The sequence below is a fragment of the Pimephales promelas genome, chromosome 6, assembly GCF_988280905.1.
Source record: "Pimephales promelas chromosome 6, fPimPro1.hap1.1, whole genome shotgun sequence".
Classification (NCBI taxonomy): domain Eukaryota; kingdom Metazoa; phylum Chordata; class Actinopteri; order Cypriniformes; family Leuciscidae; genus Pimephales; species Pimephales promelas.
The window spans coordinates 37,086,390-37,101,543 of NC_142774.1; the positions used below are offsets into that span (position 1 = coordinate 37,086,390).

The window sequence follows — 15,154 nt, forward strand, 5'->3', positions numbered from 1 at the left end:
AGAGCCAAGACAGACCAGAACAAACCAAAGACTCAGACTGGGGTGGATGTCTCTTGTGTGTCCATGCGCAGTATGATCTGCCCCAGATCTACGGGACGTGACACCGAAGGTCTGTGGAACTGCAACCCAAATTCATCAACCCACTGGACAGTTGAAGTTTAGATAGTTACATGTAGATTAGTCTGTTTTGAATGAATGTGATTTCCAAGATGAAACTGAGCAAAATAATTGCCTCGAGAAGGGTTAGTTAACTTCTGAAAGGAGGATACTTCTCAAATCACACTCCTAAGTGTTAAAGCTATTCTTTTAAAAACGAGTAGGTATGCATTTCCATCAAATATATTATTCTTTTTTTTTTTTTTTTTTTTTACAATTTTTTTTTTATATAATGTTACAAAGGTTATCTATTTCAAATACACTATTCATCAAATAATTCAAAAAAAAAAAAAATCACTCAGGGGAAAATGGCAAATTTGACTTTGTTCTCTTGTAGGCCTCAAACCGTATTCACTTTATATCCCTTAATCCTGTAATTGTGGACAAATGTGGGCACAGAGGACTCAGGTGTGATCCTAATTTTTATTTATTATAAATGTCATATCACTGTCTTCGATAAAGTTTTGTCTATCCATTTATGGTGTTTTCTATTTATTTTGGGGGTATTTTTGAATTTATTTACTTAAAAAAGTACCATATTTTCTATGTAAATTATGCTTATTTTTATGTTTTTTTTTTTTTTTTAATTTTTAACTACATTAAAACATCATTCCAATAAGTTCTTAGAGCTAAAATCTAAAGATGAAGTGACTTTGCTGTCACCTGGTGTCTTATTTTGGCTTATTTTAGAATGCTCTATATTACATTCATTTTTCCCATTCATTTCTATGGGTGCCCATTTTTGATTGAGTAAAAAAAAATTGTGTGTGTTCAGGAGGCAAACTTAGAAAAAGTAGCCAAGTCTTGTACTGCTCAGATCAAGGGAAGTATTTTTTAAAAAACAAATCAAAACTTTTTTGCCCACATTTGTCCAGAATACAATTTTAGGGATAAAAAGCTTACATCACTAAAAATTACATTACATTGATCAAAAGTAACTGTAAAGACATTTACATTGTTACAAAAACATTATTTCAAATAAACGCTATCTATTCATCATCAAAGAATCCTGAAAGACTGTATCATTGTTTATACAAAAATAAGCAGTAAACCGTTTTCAAATAATAGAAAATGCTTCTTGAGCAGGAAATCATCATATTAGAATGATTTCTGTAGGATCATGCGACACTGAAGACTGGAGTAATGATGCTGAAAATTCATCTTTGGATCACAGGAATACATTTATTTAAAATCAAAATAGAAAACAGTTACTTTAATTTGTAAATAATGTCTTACAATATTACTGTAGTTTTGATCAAATAACAGCATTCTCAGTACAATTAAAATATTATTGGATAAGCCACAGTTGCAGTAAAATTCAAATCTCTACCTTCACATGGTATTTATCACATGGTATTTATAACTTGCTCCTTATTATCAAGGCAATAAGACATGGAAAGATGTTTGTACTGTAATTATTGCAGTTGCCATGATGATAAAAAGAAAAAAAAAAAAAAGCGTTTTGTGTTGGTAGTGCTGTAGTAGTGCTGGCCTGGAGGAAAAAGCAAACACACAAACAGGCAGATGCTTACCCCTGGGTGCAGTTGGGGTGGCAGGGATGGCACTCGTTGTTGGTCTCAGCATATTTGAAGATGAAGCTGTTTGCTCCCTGCAGACCATCAGGGCATTTCTCCACACAGTTGGGCCCGTCTTTCAAATGCAAGCATTTCACGCAGTGATCTGGACCCTAAACCATGCAGACAAAAAGCAGGAGAATCACCAATAAAATATTTGTCTAGGAGTCGTACATGACAAACCAAGAGGGACAAATAAAGGAAAATAAACCACTTACAATAGTGTGATGCTTAACCCAAAAGAAACACTGTAATATTTTATGCACATATCAAATATTGGTACTTTCTTGTGAGTTTGAGCAACATTAAAGTTTTACTTAAGTCACATAGCGGTGTTGACAACATAAAATCATACATTTTGATATAAATAACTGCCCATTTTGAAGTGGATGTCACACAGTTGGGTGAGTTCTTACATGCTCTGACAGCTCTGATGTTTGCTAATTATGTAAAGATGGACAGACAGGTTATCTTAAGAAGCTGACAGCTTTGTTTAAAGTCTAAAACCATGTGCATTTTACAGAAAAGTTTGAGTACTGCTAACTTAATTTGCAGAAAAATATCAAAAATGTCACAGTGATGCCCCTGATGGGTGGGGCTTAAGTAGTGAAGTCAAACTAAAAGGCATTTTAAAAATTGTCAACATTAAATGGCTTTTGCAACCCATTTTTATTTCTGTCAAATGGTAGATTTTTAAAGGAGTAGTTCACAGGAAAAAAAAAACAAACTTTTGCATGTCATCCAAGATGTCCATGTCATTCTTTCTTCAGTCGAAAAGAAATGAAGGTTTTTGATGAAAACATTCCAGGAATTTTCTCCATATAATGCACGTCAGTGGGAACCAAATGGTTCAAGGTCCAAAAGACAGTTTCAGTGCAAATTGTTCAAAGGGCTTTAAACAATTTCAGACAATGAATAAGTGTCTTATCAAGCGAAATAATCGCTCATTTCAAAAAATAAAAATAACAGTTTAAGTTGTATAAGCTCAAATGGTCGCCTTTCTCTGTTCTGTGATGAGCATTCGTGACTCTCCTGTTCATCAAAATGAACAAATCTTTTCCCGAGTCAACTCATTCATTTCGTTCGTTGAATGAACCAGATGACACAAAAAAGATTTGTTCGTTTTGATGAACGAGTTCGAACAGGAGTGTCACGAACGCGCATCATAGAACAGAGCAAGGCGACCATTTAAGCTTATAAAACTTAAACTTTGTTATATATTTTTTTCAAATGAGCGATCGTTTCGCTTGATAAGACCCTTATTCAGTGTCTGAAATCGTTTAAAGCCCTTTAAACAGTTTGCACTGAAACTGTCTTTTGGACCTTGAACCATTTGGTTCCCATTTAAGTCCATTATATGGAGAAAAATCCTGGAATGTTTTCATCAAAAACCTTAATTTCTTTTCGACTGAAGAAAGAATGACATGGACATCTTGGATGACATGGGGGTGAGTAAATTATCAGCAAAAGTTTTTTTTACAAGTGAACTACTCTTGTGAAGTCAAAACATGTTTATGAAATATATTATGAAGAAAACATTTTGTTTTTCTTTGGAATATATTAAGAAAGTTAAACACTGGTTGGTTTACTTACAGGGCCATGACAGCTAAGAGTTTTATCTTCAGCCTTTTCACACTGGTTGTCACACTCCACACACACAGATCCATTGGCGAACTCTCGATCATCACTAAAACATTCAAACAAATAGAAATATTCAGACAGCAATATATTATTTCTATGTGTCTGTTTATGCTCAAACAATTGTGTTTTAAATATTCCTTTAATTCTTATTTTCTCATGCCAATCAGTCAAAAGAATTTCAGTCCAAGCACATTGTCTCAGCGACAACACATACAGCAGGTTTTGTTTTGTCTGCGACTCATCCTCCATGTCTTCTTGAACCATGGCCAACTGAACCACAGACACTGCATTCACACACTGGCGAGAACTTGGCGAATATGCTAGCTGAGTAAGATCCATGAAAAAATAATGGCATTTTAATTAGAGAAATCTTTCTCTGCACTGGTCTGAGAGGATAGAACAAACAGTCCTCTTTAAATTTTATCTAAGCAGATGGCAGCTCAGATTGTGGGAGATACGGCAGAAAAGCTGCCTAGCAGAGCCATCAATACCCTTTCCTTTGTTCGTTTCCATCAGCCCGAGTTTCAGAGGGAGATTTTGAGAGGCGGTTCCAAAACAGGGGAAGATGGTGCCTTGTCAATAACAAAGTGGGGATCAAAGAAACCTTCAAGATCTTAAAACATCGGAAATCGAGTGTACGAGCACTCACAGTTTCAAGTTTCTCACACTGGAAAATGTCATGGTCAGAATGGGTGCTAATGTGATGCCCTAAACCAACTTACTGTAACTAATTTCCAAGTCTTCCATCTACCCTACCTACCACTCTAAAGGGGTACTTAAATGGGCATTCTATAAAACTTGACTGCCTATGCATCAGAAAGGCAGGAAAAAATATATATAATCTGTGCTACCTAACTAGAAATAGAGAGAGAGAAAAAGAGAAAAAAAAGATTGTTGTCTTAACACCCATAATGCATTGTTCATGTTCCCATCCAAAGCCCCTTCCACCAGTCTGCTATGGATATGCTTAACCAGAGTCGAATAATGCCTTGTAGGAAATGCTTCTTAGCAAACTTTTAGTCACAACGGTGTCGACTTGCATTGTTCCCGGTGCAAAAAATCAAAAAAATCTATTGGAACATCAATACTAACTACACCATGCTGACCAGTGCCTGCTTGTGGTTAGATCAATCTAAAAACCCTTAGCACTAAAGCTCCAAGGCCTTCGCCAATAATAAGTTAGTGTGTGATGGGACACACTGTGCACAACATTGCTCCCAGTAACTAATATAGCGATGATAGGCAAGGCCCTGAAGCTTCTATGCTCAATTGGAATCTCAAACTTGTCCGAGCCATGCTCCAGGAGAGTCTAGACTCTAGATCCCTTAGAGCAATGCTACCAGAAAAAACAATACAGCCTCGGCTAAGTCTATGACCCACATCTAACAATTTCCAACCGTAGACTGGGGCAATGAGAAGGAGTATAACCTTTCTTAATATCCAGACCTGGAGAGAGTGACAGAGAAGAGAGTAATGGCTCTGAAAGGGGAGTAGAAGAAAGGAAGGAGAAGAGGAAAAGAATGAAAAAGTGGGGCATTGTGTTGTTAGAAAAAGACATTATAGACATTAACATTACGATTATACGTTAAGACAACCCGGTCTCATCCCAAGACGTCATATAACTGACGTTTTGGGACGTCTTTTGACCATACGTCAATATTTGCCTTTTTAGGGCCCCCTTAAACGTCGGTAGATGAGGTTATGGGATCCTAACTCTACCCCATACCTAAACCTAACCCTAAACCTAACCCGTCACCTAACTGACGTTAAAGGTAAAGCGTCAGTTGTATGACGGCCCGGGATCGCCATCTACCGACGTTTAAGGGGGCCCTAAAAAGGCGGATATTGACGTATGGTCAAAATACGTCCCAAAACGTCAGTTATATGACTTTTTGGGATGAGACTGTGTTAGTTAAGACTGTAGAAACAATGACAGACAGCCTCAGTAAAGTTAGCTTCATTCATTGGGAGAAAATGTGCGCCTTTGGGGTTTGTAGTCTTTGTAATTACGTATTTTCACAGTCTTATACCTCAGCGGTTTTACATCAAACTGCGACTTTCTTTACTTTAAAATGTATCTTTTAAATTGACAAACATCATATGTGTAATTCAGGGCACAATTCAAACGAGATCAAAATATTTGTTGTCTCTCGCCATTGACTTCCATTCAATATTTTTCCGAAATAAGGTCCCATGGTGGTCGACCGCAAGGGGGGGGGGGGGGGGGGGGGGGGGGGGGGACTTAGGCTCTCTATAATCAGAATCAGAACTGTCTACCAAGGCTCCTGTCTACCAATCTACCTACAACTGTCAAATGGATATCAAAATTAAAATCTAATTCAGCACACATTTAAAACGATTCTCTAAAAATGTTTAATTTACCTACCTACAACTCTTGTTTAAAACGTGTATATTTTATTTTATCATTTTGTTTTCATTTTAATTAAACTGCTTCTCAAAGCTTCTATAAGGCCGCGTGTCCACCAAAGCGTTTTTCCACGCCCCTGGCGTATGTTTTCAATTGTTTTCAATGTTTTAAATAAAGTGTAGATTCTAGCCATGAGCGTACCGAGGCGCTGAGTGTTTTTTTCACGCTGAAGCGTCCAGCGTTTTTACTGGTCGCTGGGAGTTGAAAAATGTTCAACTTTGGATAAAACGCAGAGCTCATCACTGTCACATTTTACCCAGCCGTCCAATCACAGGGGAGGAGGGGCGGGACTAAACCACACCGACCAACTGTCACAACATTCAAACTGCTGCATATATTCTGTATCATAGCAACGAAACGTCTCAACAGAAAAAAACGCTGCGCTGCCAAAACGCTCTCAAGCGCCAAAGCACAGCGTCTTCAGCAGAGCGTCTAGCGTTTTCGGACACACAACCTAAAGTCGGACTATCTGCATCAGCTGTGAAGTTATGAATCCTCTTCTGCACCTCTCTCTCTTGTGGGGTCCCCCAGGGCTCAATTTTGGGTCCCCTTCTCCTTTCACTGTATTTGCTACTGCGGGGCTCAGTAATTAGGAAACACAAGCCGATTAAAAAGAATGACACTGTCAGTTCGTTAATAGAGTGTCTCGATGATGTTGATGATACATTTTTTTAAGTTTTAATGCTAATAAAACGGAAGTGATGATTTTTGGTGGTCTAAGACCAATTACTTCAGGAAAAATACATAGCGCTGCTCTCAGGTCCGAACTCTTGGTTGAGCAACTGGAGCGGTTTGGCACATCATAGACTCCGCACAACAGCAGCTGATTTACAGCAAAATTAATAGAGTGTAATGAGACCCCAGTTCATTCTCTAAAATATGACACTCCCCCACAGCTGATTATTGTAAGGAACTAAATTACATTTTTTCTGCCACGGGAATCCTATTCAGATGTTGGTCAGAGTTGCCATTGTTTAATGACTACACCAGAAGCGCAGTGCCAACCACAGAGCTCTTCTCTGACGGCCCCAGAGGACCAGAATGCAAATTTGTTGTCAGATCAGTGTTTCCTCTTTGTCACTCACAGATGGCAGTGTGTTATGAGCTCGCTTGGGACAGGCCGTGGAACAATTAGCTGGATTGTGGCCTGTGCAGGAGCACTGGCCAGATATAGTGCTGCTGCCTTCTGCGTTCAGACTAGTAACTTTTAGATGAAATCCATCCCTCTCTCTGATTCTTTTAATCTTTTCTTACACATCCCCAAGGCACAAAGTGTTTACAAAGTGACTAGGGGTGAATGGCAATCTAAAAGATAGATAGTCTTCATAAAACACAACAAATACTGCAGTAACCATGGCCCAATAATCTAGTGATGTGTACGTCAGAACTTGTGGAGTTTAAAATGCTGCCCACACGATGGGTCTCTTTCATGAAACATTAGCAGAATGAAGTTGTGTAACTGGTATGTAAAGATAAATAAACTTGACAATTGACCACTCGACTGGATTTTTGCATGTAGGTTTCTTAAAGGGATACACCACTTTTTTTACAACTCCCCCAGAGTTAAACAGTTGTGTTTTACCGTTTTCGAATCAATTCAGCCGATTTTCAGATATTTAGAAGAATATCTGTACCCAGACCGTTTCTGGTCTCATTGACTTCCATAGGAGGAAAAAAATATACTATGGAAGTCAATGAGACCAGAAACTGTCTGGTTACTGATATTCTTCTAAATATCAGAAAATCGGCTGAATTGATTCGAAAAGGGTAAAACTCAACTGTTTGAGCCTATTTCCAAAAAAAGTGGAGTATCCCTTTAAATAGATATTGACACAAAAACGTAGGCTTAAATATTTAAAATTAGTAATTAACAAATTATTTTGTGAATTACATGCTGTGCATTATATGAATAATAATATAAAATGTTTTTAAAAGGATATTTATTGCAGTTTCCTCAAAAAAGAAACTCGAAGAAACTGCAATATTTGTGGTTTTGATATTTTGATAGTCCCCCGACAGAGATTTAGAGAAGTAAATTCTACTAATATTCTACTAACTTTTTAAATTTGTCAACTATGTCAACTTATTCCACCAACCCAAACCAAACGGTCTACTAACAGCCTACTAAAACACTACACTCTAAAAAATGCTGGGTTGTTTTAACCCAACTTTGGGTCAAATATGGACTAACCCAGCCGTTGGGTTAAATTTTTACATTACATTTTTAACCCAACATTTCGGGTTTGTCCATATTTGACCCAAAATTGGGTTAAAACAACCCAGCATTTTTTAGAGTGTAATGAGAGTTAGTTAACATGTAGTTGTGAAGTTACTTATAGTTAGTAGAATGCCTAAAGTGTACCATTGAAATAAAGTGTAGATTCTAGACAGACCAGATCATATTTGTTCGTGTTTCTTCATTATCTGAAGTCTGTGTCCAACTTGTCTTTTACTCACCCATCATAAAGATTACAGGATTTTACACACGTCCTTCCTCGGCTGAAGTATTTACAAGAAAGACATTGATCTGGACCGGGACCCCAGCATCCTGCCGCTGAACACAGCGAATCACAAACCATCTTTTGCTGAGCTGCAGAAGACATTCAAAGAAATTATTTTACTCTCATACAGTATACTGCCAATATATAAACACCATTTACACAATAAACATTTTAAAGGCCCCATGATATGGATTGAGTTTTTTTTGTTTTTTTTTAGACCATGTCATCCATATTCTGGTGTATATATGGCTAAACATCTCCCCAAGTTACAATAAAAAAATTGTTGGCATAAGAAAGAAAACCACCCATGTTAGATTTTCAATTTTTTAAAATACATATTTCTGAGGTTAGATATGGCTACCGAATCCATGAATCAGGGCTGTTCAACAATCCAGGGATATCAGACTACTGTGATCAGTAGTGTGGAAAAGAGGCCAATGATGAGCCAGCTAACAGCGCGATTGATCCTGCACACCACACACTTATTATCACACTAATTACATCAAGCGTGGCTTGGCAGAGGGGCACTGTGGGAAGTGTTCTGCAACTGTCAACATCTCCATTACAGATAAGCCTGTGCCTCTCCATTTCATCAGTTCAGTGAATTCTTATCACACATAAGATATTGCCCTGTAAAACAATTGTCTTAGTATGATTTATAATCAAACAGCTTATAAATCATACTAAGTGATGTTTTTTGAAAATGTGAAAATGCAGGACGTTTTCTGTGATGTGTAGGTTTAGTGTAAGGGGATAAAATATGCTATTGTTTATTCAAAGTTCCCCCAAAAAACATATTTTATTCCTAAAAAATATGGTGAAAGTGTATTTCATTTTTTGGGCTGTTGACAATTATTCTCTGTAAAAATATGTCAAAAACTAAACAAAAATAGTGAACCAATGTTGAAATTTCTGTTCTGGAAATTTCTGTAAAGTAGTGTTTAATTAGGTAATACATTAATTTATTTAATTAGATAATTTGCATATGTAAACATTAACATTTCCTGAATGCAATTTTCTTAATGTACTCAATGTGATTACTCATCAGGCTATCTGTACAACACAGTCTCATCCCAAAAAGTCATATAACTGACGTCTTGGGACATCTTTTGACCATACGTCAATATCCGCCTTTTTAGGGCCCCCTTAAACGTCGGTAGATGGCGATCCCGGGCCGTCATACAACTGACGCTTTACCTTTAACGTCAGTTAGGTGACGGGTTAGGTTTAGGTCTGGGGTAGTTAGGATCCCATAACCTCATCTACCGACGTTTAAGGGGGCCCTAAAAAGGCGAATATTGACGTATGGTCGAAAGACGTCCCAAAACGTCAGTTATATGACGTCTTGGGATGAGACCGGGTTGATCTGTAGTGTCTTACCAAATAGTGACACATTTTGAATTGTCACAAAATAGAAAACAAGTTTTACTAACCCAACATTAAAACCATTTTTTTCTCTTTCTTTTGGCAGTAGAACACTCACTACACTCTCTGGTGTCCCTGTTGTTCTTGATCAGAGCTCTCTGGGTGCTGGTGCGGAACAGACCGGTCCAGTTCACTGTATTGTAGAAGCAGAGCTGGCTGTTGTTGGTCATGTAGACGTTACCGGCGCTGATCTCTCTCAAAGACTGGAACTGCAGTGAAGAGATCCAGCGCTGCTTCAGGATCAGCAGAGAAATACCACTGACAAAACATGAAATGAGGATCACTAAAAACCTCCATACCTATCGCTCTTTCATATTGTTTGCAATTTTATTTGGTGGTCATTTAACAGACAATTTGATAGATGTACTCTATGAAAATGGTGTTGACCAATAATGATAATGCAAATAAGGTAAATGCTTAATAATAAGATGTGATTTGTACCTATAAAGAGTTCTTCCTCCTATGGTGACAAGGTTGGAAAAGACACCAAGGTCAGTCATGTTTTCTGGCCAAGACTGGATGTTCAAGTAACCTTTGGATGGAATTAACAAACAACACTCTTAGAAGAAATGGTTCTATTTAGAACCAGAAATGGTTCCATCCCCCGCTTCATATATGGAACTCCAAAATGGTTCTATATAGAACCATTTTTTTGGTAAAAAACATTTTTTTCTATTGGCCAAGTATGGAATCCCAGGGTTCTATATAGAACCCAGAGGAACCCTTTTTCAAGAGTGTATAGGGGTTCCAAATATAGAACCTTTTAAGGTTCTATATAGAACATTTTCTTCTAAGAGTGAAGATTTGAATCCTATTAACAGTTAACTAGATGTGGCAGTAAAAAGCAAAGAAAAAATAAAGAATAAGTAGTCTACTACTTGCAAAAGTAATGAAGAATCATAGAAATGTAATATCCCACCAAGATATTAAACAAATATCATGTTTCATTGGGAGTAATTTCCATGAGAGTTGCACATGTTCTTATGATCAATATGAGAGGTGTGTTTATATGGCGGGCATGGGAAATGCATTCACGACAAGTCATAGGTCTTTCTTATTGTGCCGGGTTTCATTACGTTTCACTCCATTAACTGCAATATAATATCTGTCAGTGCACACACCAGATTTTAATGAAGTAAAAGTTTTCTAACATGACTAACTGTTCATTTTTTCTAAGCTATTAGACTCAGCAAATAAATTCTGCAACAAATCCTATTAGCTGTAAAAATAAGGATCTATGAATAATGTGACAGTGTCTTAAGAAATGATTTTGTGTTCACATTTGTTTTTTTCATTTGCATGCTTTAATGCACCAAATTATCTTAAGAATAATGACAATCTCTCTCCCTCTCTCTACCTGTGATCTCTCTGACGGTGCGGAACACATTTAGTCGCTCAGGATCCAGAGCGCCAATACCATGATACATGTCTCTGTTAAACAAAGCAAAACATGTAATGAGTTTAAGGAATGCAAATAGTGTTTGTCACAAATTACACTGTACTACAGTTCTACTTGATCTTGCCCTTAAAGATACTTACGTTTGCGTAAAACTAATATAGAAAGGTTGATTCAGTCATAATATATAATTGTGTTTAGTTAAATAAAAGCAAGAAAAAAATAAACAGTAAAGGAGTAGTTCACTTTAAAAAAAAAACTTTTGCTGATAATTTACTGTCATCAAAGATGTCCATGTCATTCTTCCTTCAGTCGAAAAAAAATTAAGGTTTTTGATGAGAACATTCCAGGATTTTTCTCCATATAATGCTCTTTACTGGTAACCAAATGGTTCAAGGTCCAAAAGACAGTTTCAGTGCAAAATGTTCAAAGGGCTTTAAATGATTCCAGACGATGAATAAGGGTCTTATCAAGCGAAACGATCGCTCACTTAAAAAAATAAAAGTTTAAGTTTTATAAACTCAAATGCTCGCCTTGCTCTGTTCTGAGATGAGCGTTCGTGACTCTCCTGTTTGAACTCGTTCATCAAAATGATCAAATCTTTTCCCGAGTCAATTCGTTCATTTTGTTCGTTGAATTAACCAAATGGCACGAAAAAAGTTCATTTTGATAAACGAGTTACACTACACATGCATAACAGGGGAGTCACGAACGCGCATAGAGTTTGAGTTTATAAAACTTAAACTTTGTTTTTTTTTTTAATTTTTTTTTTATGAGTGATCGTTTCGCTTGATAAGACCCTTATTCATCGTCTGGAATCATTTAAAGCCCTTTGAACAGTTTGCAGTTTGCACTGAAACTGTCTTTTGGACCTTGAACTGTTTGGTTCCCACTGAAGTCCATTATATGGAGAAAAATCCTGTAATGTTTTCATCAAAAAACCTTAATTTCTTTTCGACTGAAGAAAGAAAGACATGGACATCTAGGATAACATGGGGGTGAGTAAATTATCAGCAAAAGCTTTTTTTAAAGTGAACTACTCCTTTAATAATTATTACTAAAAAAATGTGATAAAAAAGATTGCATTCCATAAGATAAATATCACCTAGCAAATAATTTGCAGAAAAAAGGGTTATTAGAAGACATGTGATCATGAAAACCCCTGTAAGGGAAGATATTTTGCTCAACAAACAGGTTTTGATGGAGTAAGAATGTCTTGGAAACCGAGGGCAGGTTTACATTATAACGATGTACTAAAAACAGAAAAGTTTTCAGTAGGACCTCATTGCAGTACACAAGATCCAGGGGGCGGAGTCGGATCTAGATCTGTGGGGTGGAGTTGGGTAGGTTTTCGGGGTCAATTTAGGGTTCATGGGGTGGAGCTGGGTAGGTTTAGGTATATGTAAAGTGGGAGGAGTTGGATGTGGATCCGACTCCTCCCCATGGATTTCAAGTTCTGGAGTGAGGACCATCTCAAAGTTTTACTTTTTTTTTGTGTACAGATGATTTGAGGACACATCACTGTTCAATGAGAGACACAAAATTTGTCATCTGTGAATACTTAAAACTGTCAGCCTGGAAGATTTAACCATTCCTCACCCTTTGATGCCTGTGATGAGGAAGATGAGGTTGCCGTTGATCTTGGTGCAATTGACAAACTTCTCAATATTGCTGGAATCTACGGTTTGAGCCGTTTGAAGACTGCCGGTACCTATACCATCACACACTGAACACCACATACAAACAAACAAACATCAACATACCCACAATCATATGTTCCTAACAAGCGTAGAGGTTATTTTCTGTTCTTTGTAAGTATGGTAAGTATTGTACTTTTTGGACAGATGTCAGTGCACGGGATGCACATCTTGATGTTATTTTCCTCCATCTCCATCTTGTTGCTCGGACAGGCTCTGACACATGAGCTGTGATCCACCACAAAATTATCTACGTCAAAAAAACAACAGAGCTTACTTGTGAAAGATGCTGCTTTAAAATGGATGATTCTCTGATTTTATTTCAATTTAGATTTATTTGTTTATTCCATGTATGATTAAATCGGTGTAACCTACGTGGGCATTTCTTGACACAGAAAGCTCCATAGGTGTATTTGGCGTTGGGATTGTGTTCGAGCTGGAAGGTTGTCGGATTGTAGACGAATGGCTGAGGACACTGGGTCACACAGGCCCCGCTGTCGTTAAAGTTGGTACAAGCCTGAGAACAAAAACAATCATGCAAACATGTGTTCGATTGGTAAAAAAAGACTAACATGAAGCGACACCTCTGCCACTGCTAAAGATATGTTATAACTAAGAATGTTTTGTATGTTCCATTTACACAAGCTTTCTATTAAAGGGGTTGTATGATGTTTTTTTTAATGTTTTCCTCTTCCTTTATTGTGTAATGTATCGGTTTGTGCATACACAATCTACAAAGCTTGTGTCCTACAAAGAGACTTATTCAATCTAACAGAGAACACAGATCCAGACCTGCATGAAAAACGCTCGATTGTAGTATAGTCCAGATTACTTCTATTGTAATATAGTAATTTGCCAATAGGTGTCACTGTTGTATTGCCATCTAGTGTGTCACTACAGTTTTGTTTGTCATTTTTCTTCGATGTATCTTCTTCGTTGGATATAATAAAAAGCTGTGAAACTTCAGTAACTTCCTCAAAAAAATTATCTACGTCACAATGTGAAATATTAGCATAATATTCCCAAAGGCATATAGAGAGAGGAGACGAGGCTCCAGTGAATATTAGTGTTGTTGCCAATCTCGCCATGTCACGGAAACGCTGTGTGTTTAGATGCGAAAGCAAAACCTCTTTATTTGGCCTTCTGAAAATGGCTGAAATTAGGAATCAGAGGTTTTTGAGCAGTATAATCCGAAGGTTTGCTTTTGCACAGAACCTGGGAGACTACAACGCCGGCTATATACTTCAGCTGGTTCTGCTCAAGTTCTGCTTGTAAAGTTGCAGAATCTGACTCAGAATCGGGCACAAACTGATACGGTAAAGCTGAAGCTCGCGATTATGACATTTCCGACACACGCTTAATCTCACGCACTGGGTCTGCTGGCCAATCAGAGCACTCCGAGCTTTTCAGAAGGAGGGGCTTCAGAAGGAAGACATCAGCATGTCTCAGAAAGACTTGGAAAAGATGCACTACAATGATGTTCACTAAGAGGAAAAATAATGTTATTTAAGCATGTTTTTCCTATTCTATTGACCCAATGAACAAAATAATGCACTTTTAAAATGGCATCCAATGACCTCTTTAACATTACTGGAAGAATGTTTGTGTATATCTTTGAGAAAGCCCTGGCAGAACGTTAATGTCAGAGAAGCCTTCATATTTCAACATTGATAACAGAAACACTATCGGGATTTGTTTGAATGTTGAGCCGCAGCTCATTGGTCGCTGATGCAGAAGCAACCAATCAGCTGCACTATGTAGATGACGACGCGGTCACTACTAAATGAGTTAAAGGGATACTCCACTTTTTTTGGAAATAGGCTCATTTTACCACTCCCCCAGAGTTAAGCAGTTGAGTTTTTACCGTTTTCAAATCCATTCAGCTGATTTTCCGATATTTAGAAGAATATCAGTAACCAGACAGTTTCTGGTCTCATTGACTTCCATAGTATATTTTCTCCTACTATGGAAGTCAATGAGACCAGAAACTCTCTGGTTACTGACATTCTTCTAAATATCAGAAAATCCAACCCGATCTCACGACCAAGTCGTACGAATTCGACGAATGATTAAAGAGGGGCTAATTCGTACAAATTCATACGACCTCACTCGTACGAATTAGTGCGATTTTGCTAAATCGTACATATTTTACGAATTGGCCAATTCGCATGAATTCGTACGAATGACCTACCCCTTACCCCGCCCCTAAACCTACCCATCACGTGGGTTTAGACAAAGTTTAGAGTGAGGTCATACAAATTGAATTAGCCACTTTTTAATCATTCGTCGAATTCGTACGAATTGGTCATGAGATAGGGTAGGAAAATCAGCTGAAT

At 37.5% G+C, this 15,154-nt stretch overlaps 1 protein-coding gene across 2 annotated transcripts in view; it reads right to left on the minus strand.

Moving 5' to 3' along the window:
• LOC120460532 (receptor tyrosine-protein kinase erbB-4) overlaps window positions 1-15,154 on the minus strand; it is a 147,548-nt gene that overhangs the window by 27,507 nt on the left and 104,887 nt on the right. For both annotated transcript variants that reach the window (XM_039648348.2, XM_089132535.1), the window contains exons 7-15: window positions 13,194-13,335; window positions 12,955-13,068; window positions 12,721-12,847; window positions 11,083-11,156; window positions 10,167-10,257; window positions 9,784-9,983; window positions 8,257-8,389; window positions 3,324-3,417; window positions 1,689-1,843 (exon numbers count right to left, since the gene is read on the minus strand). In XM_039648348.2, the coding sequence (XP_039504282.2) occupies window positions 1,689-1,843; window positions 3,324-3,417; window positions 8,257-8,389; window positions 9,784-9,983; window positions 10,167-10,257; window positions 11,083-11,156; window positions 12,721-12,847; window positions 12,955-13,068; window positions 13,194-13,335 (1,130 nt within the window). The remainder of the gene's footprint in view (window positions 1-1,688; window positions 1,844-3,323; window positions 3,418-8,256; window positions 8,390-9,783; window positions 9,984-10,166; window positions 10,258-11,082; window positions 11,157-12,720; window positions 12,848-12,954; window positions 13,069-13,193; window positions 13,336-15,154) is intronic.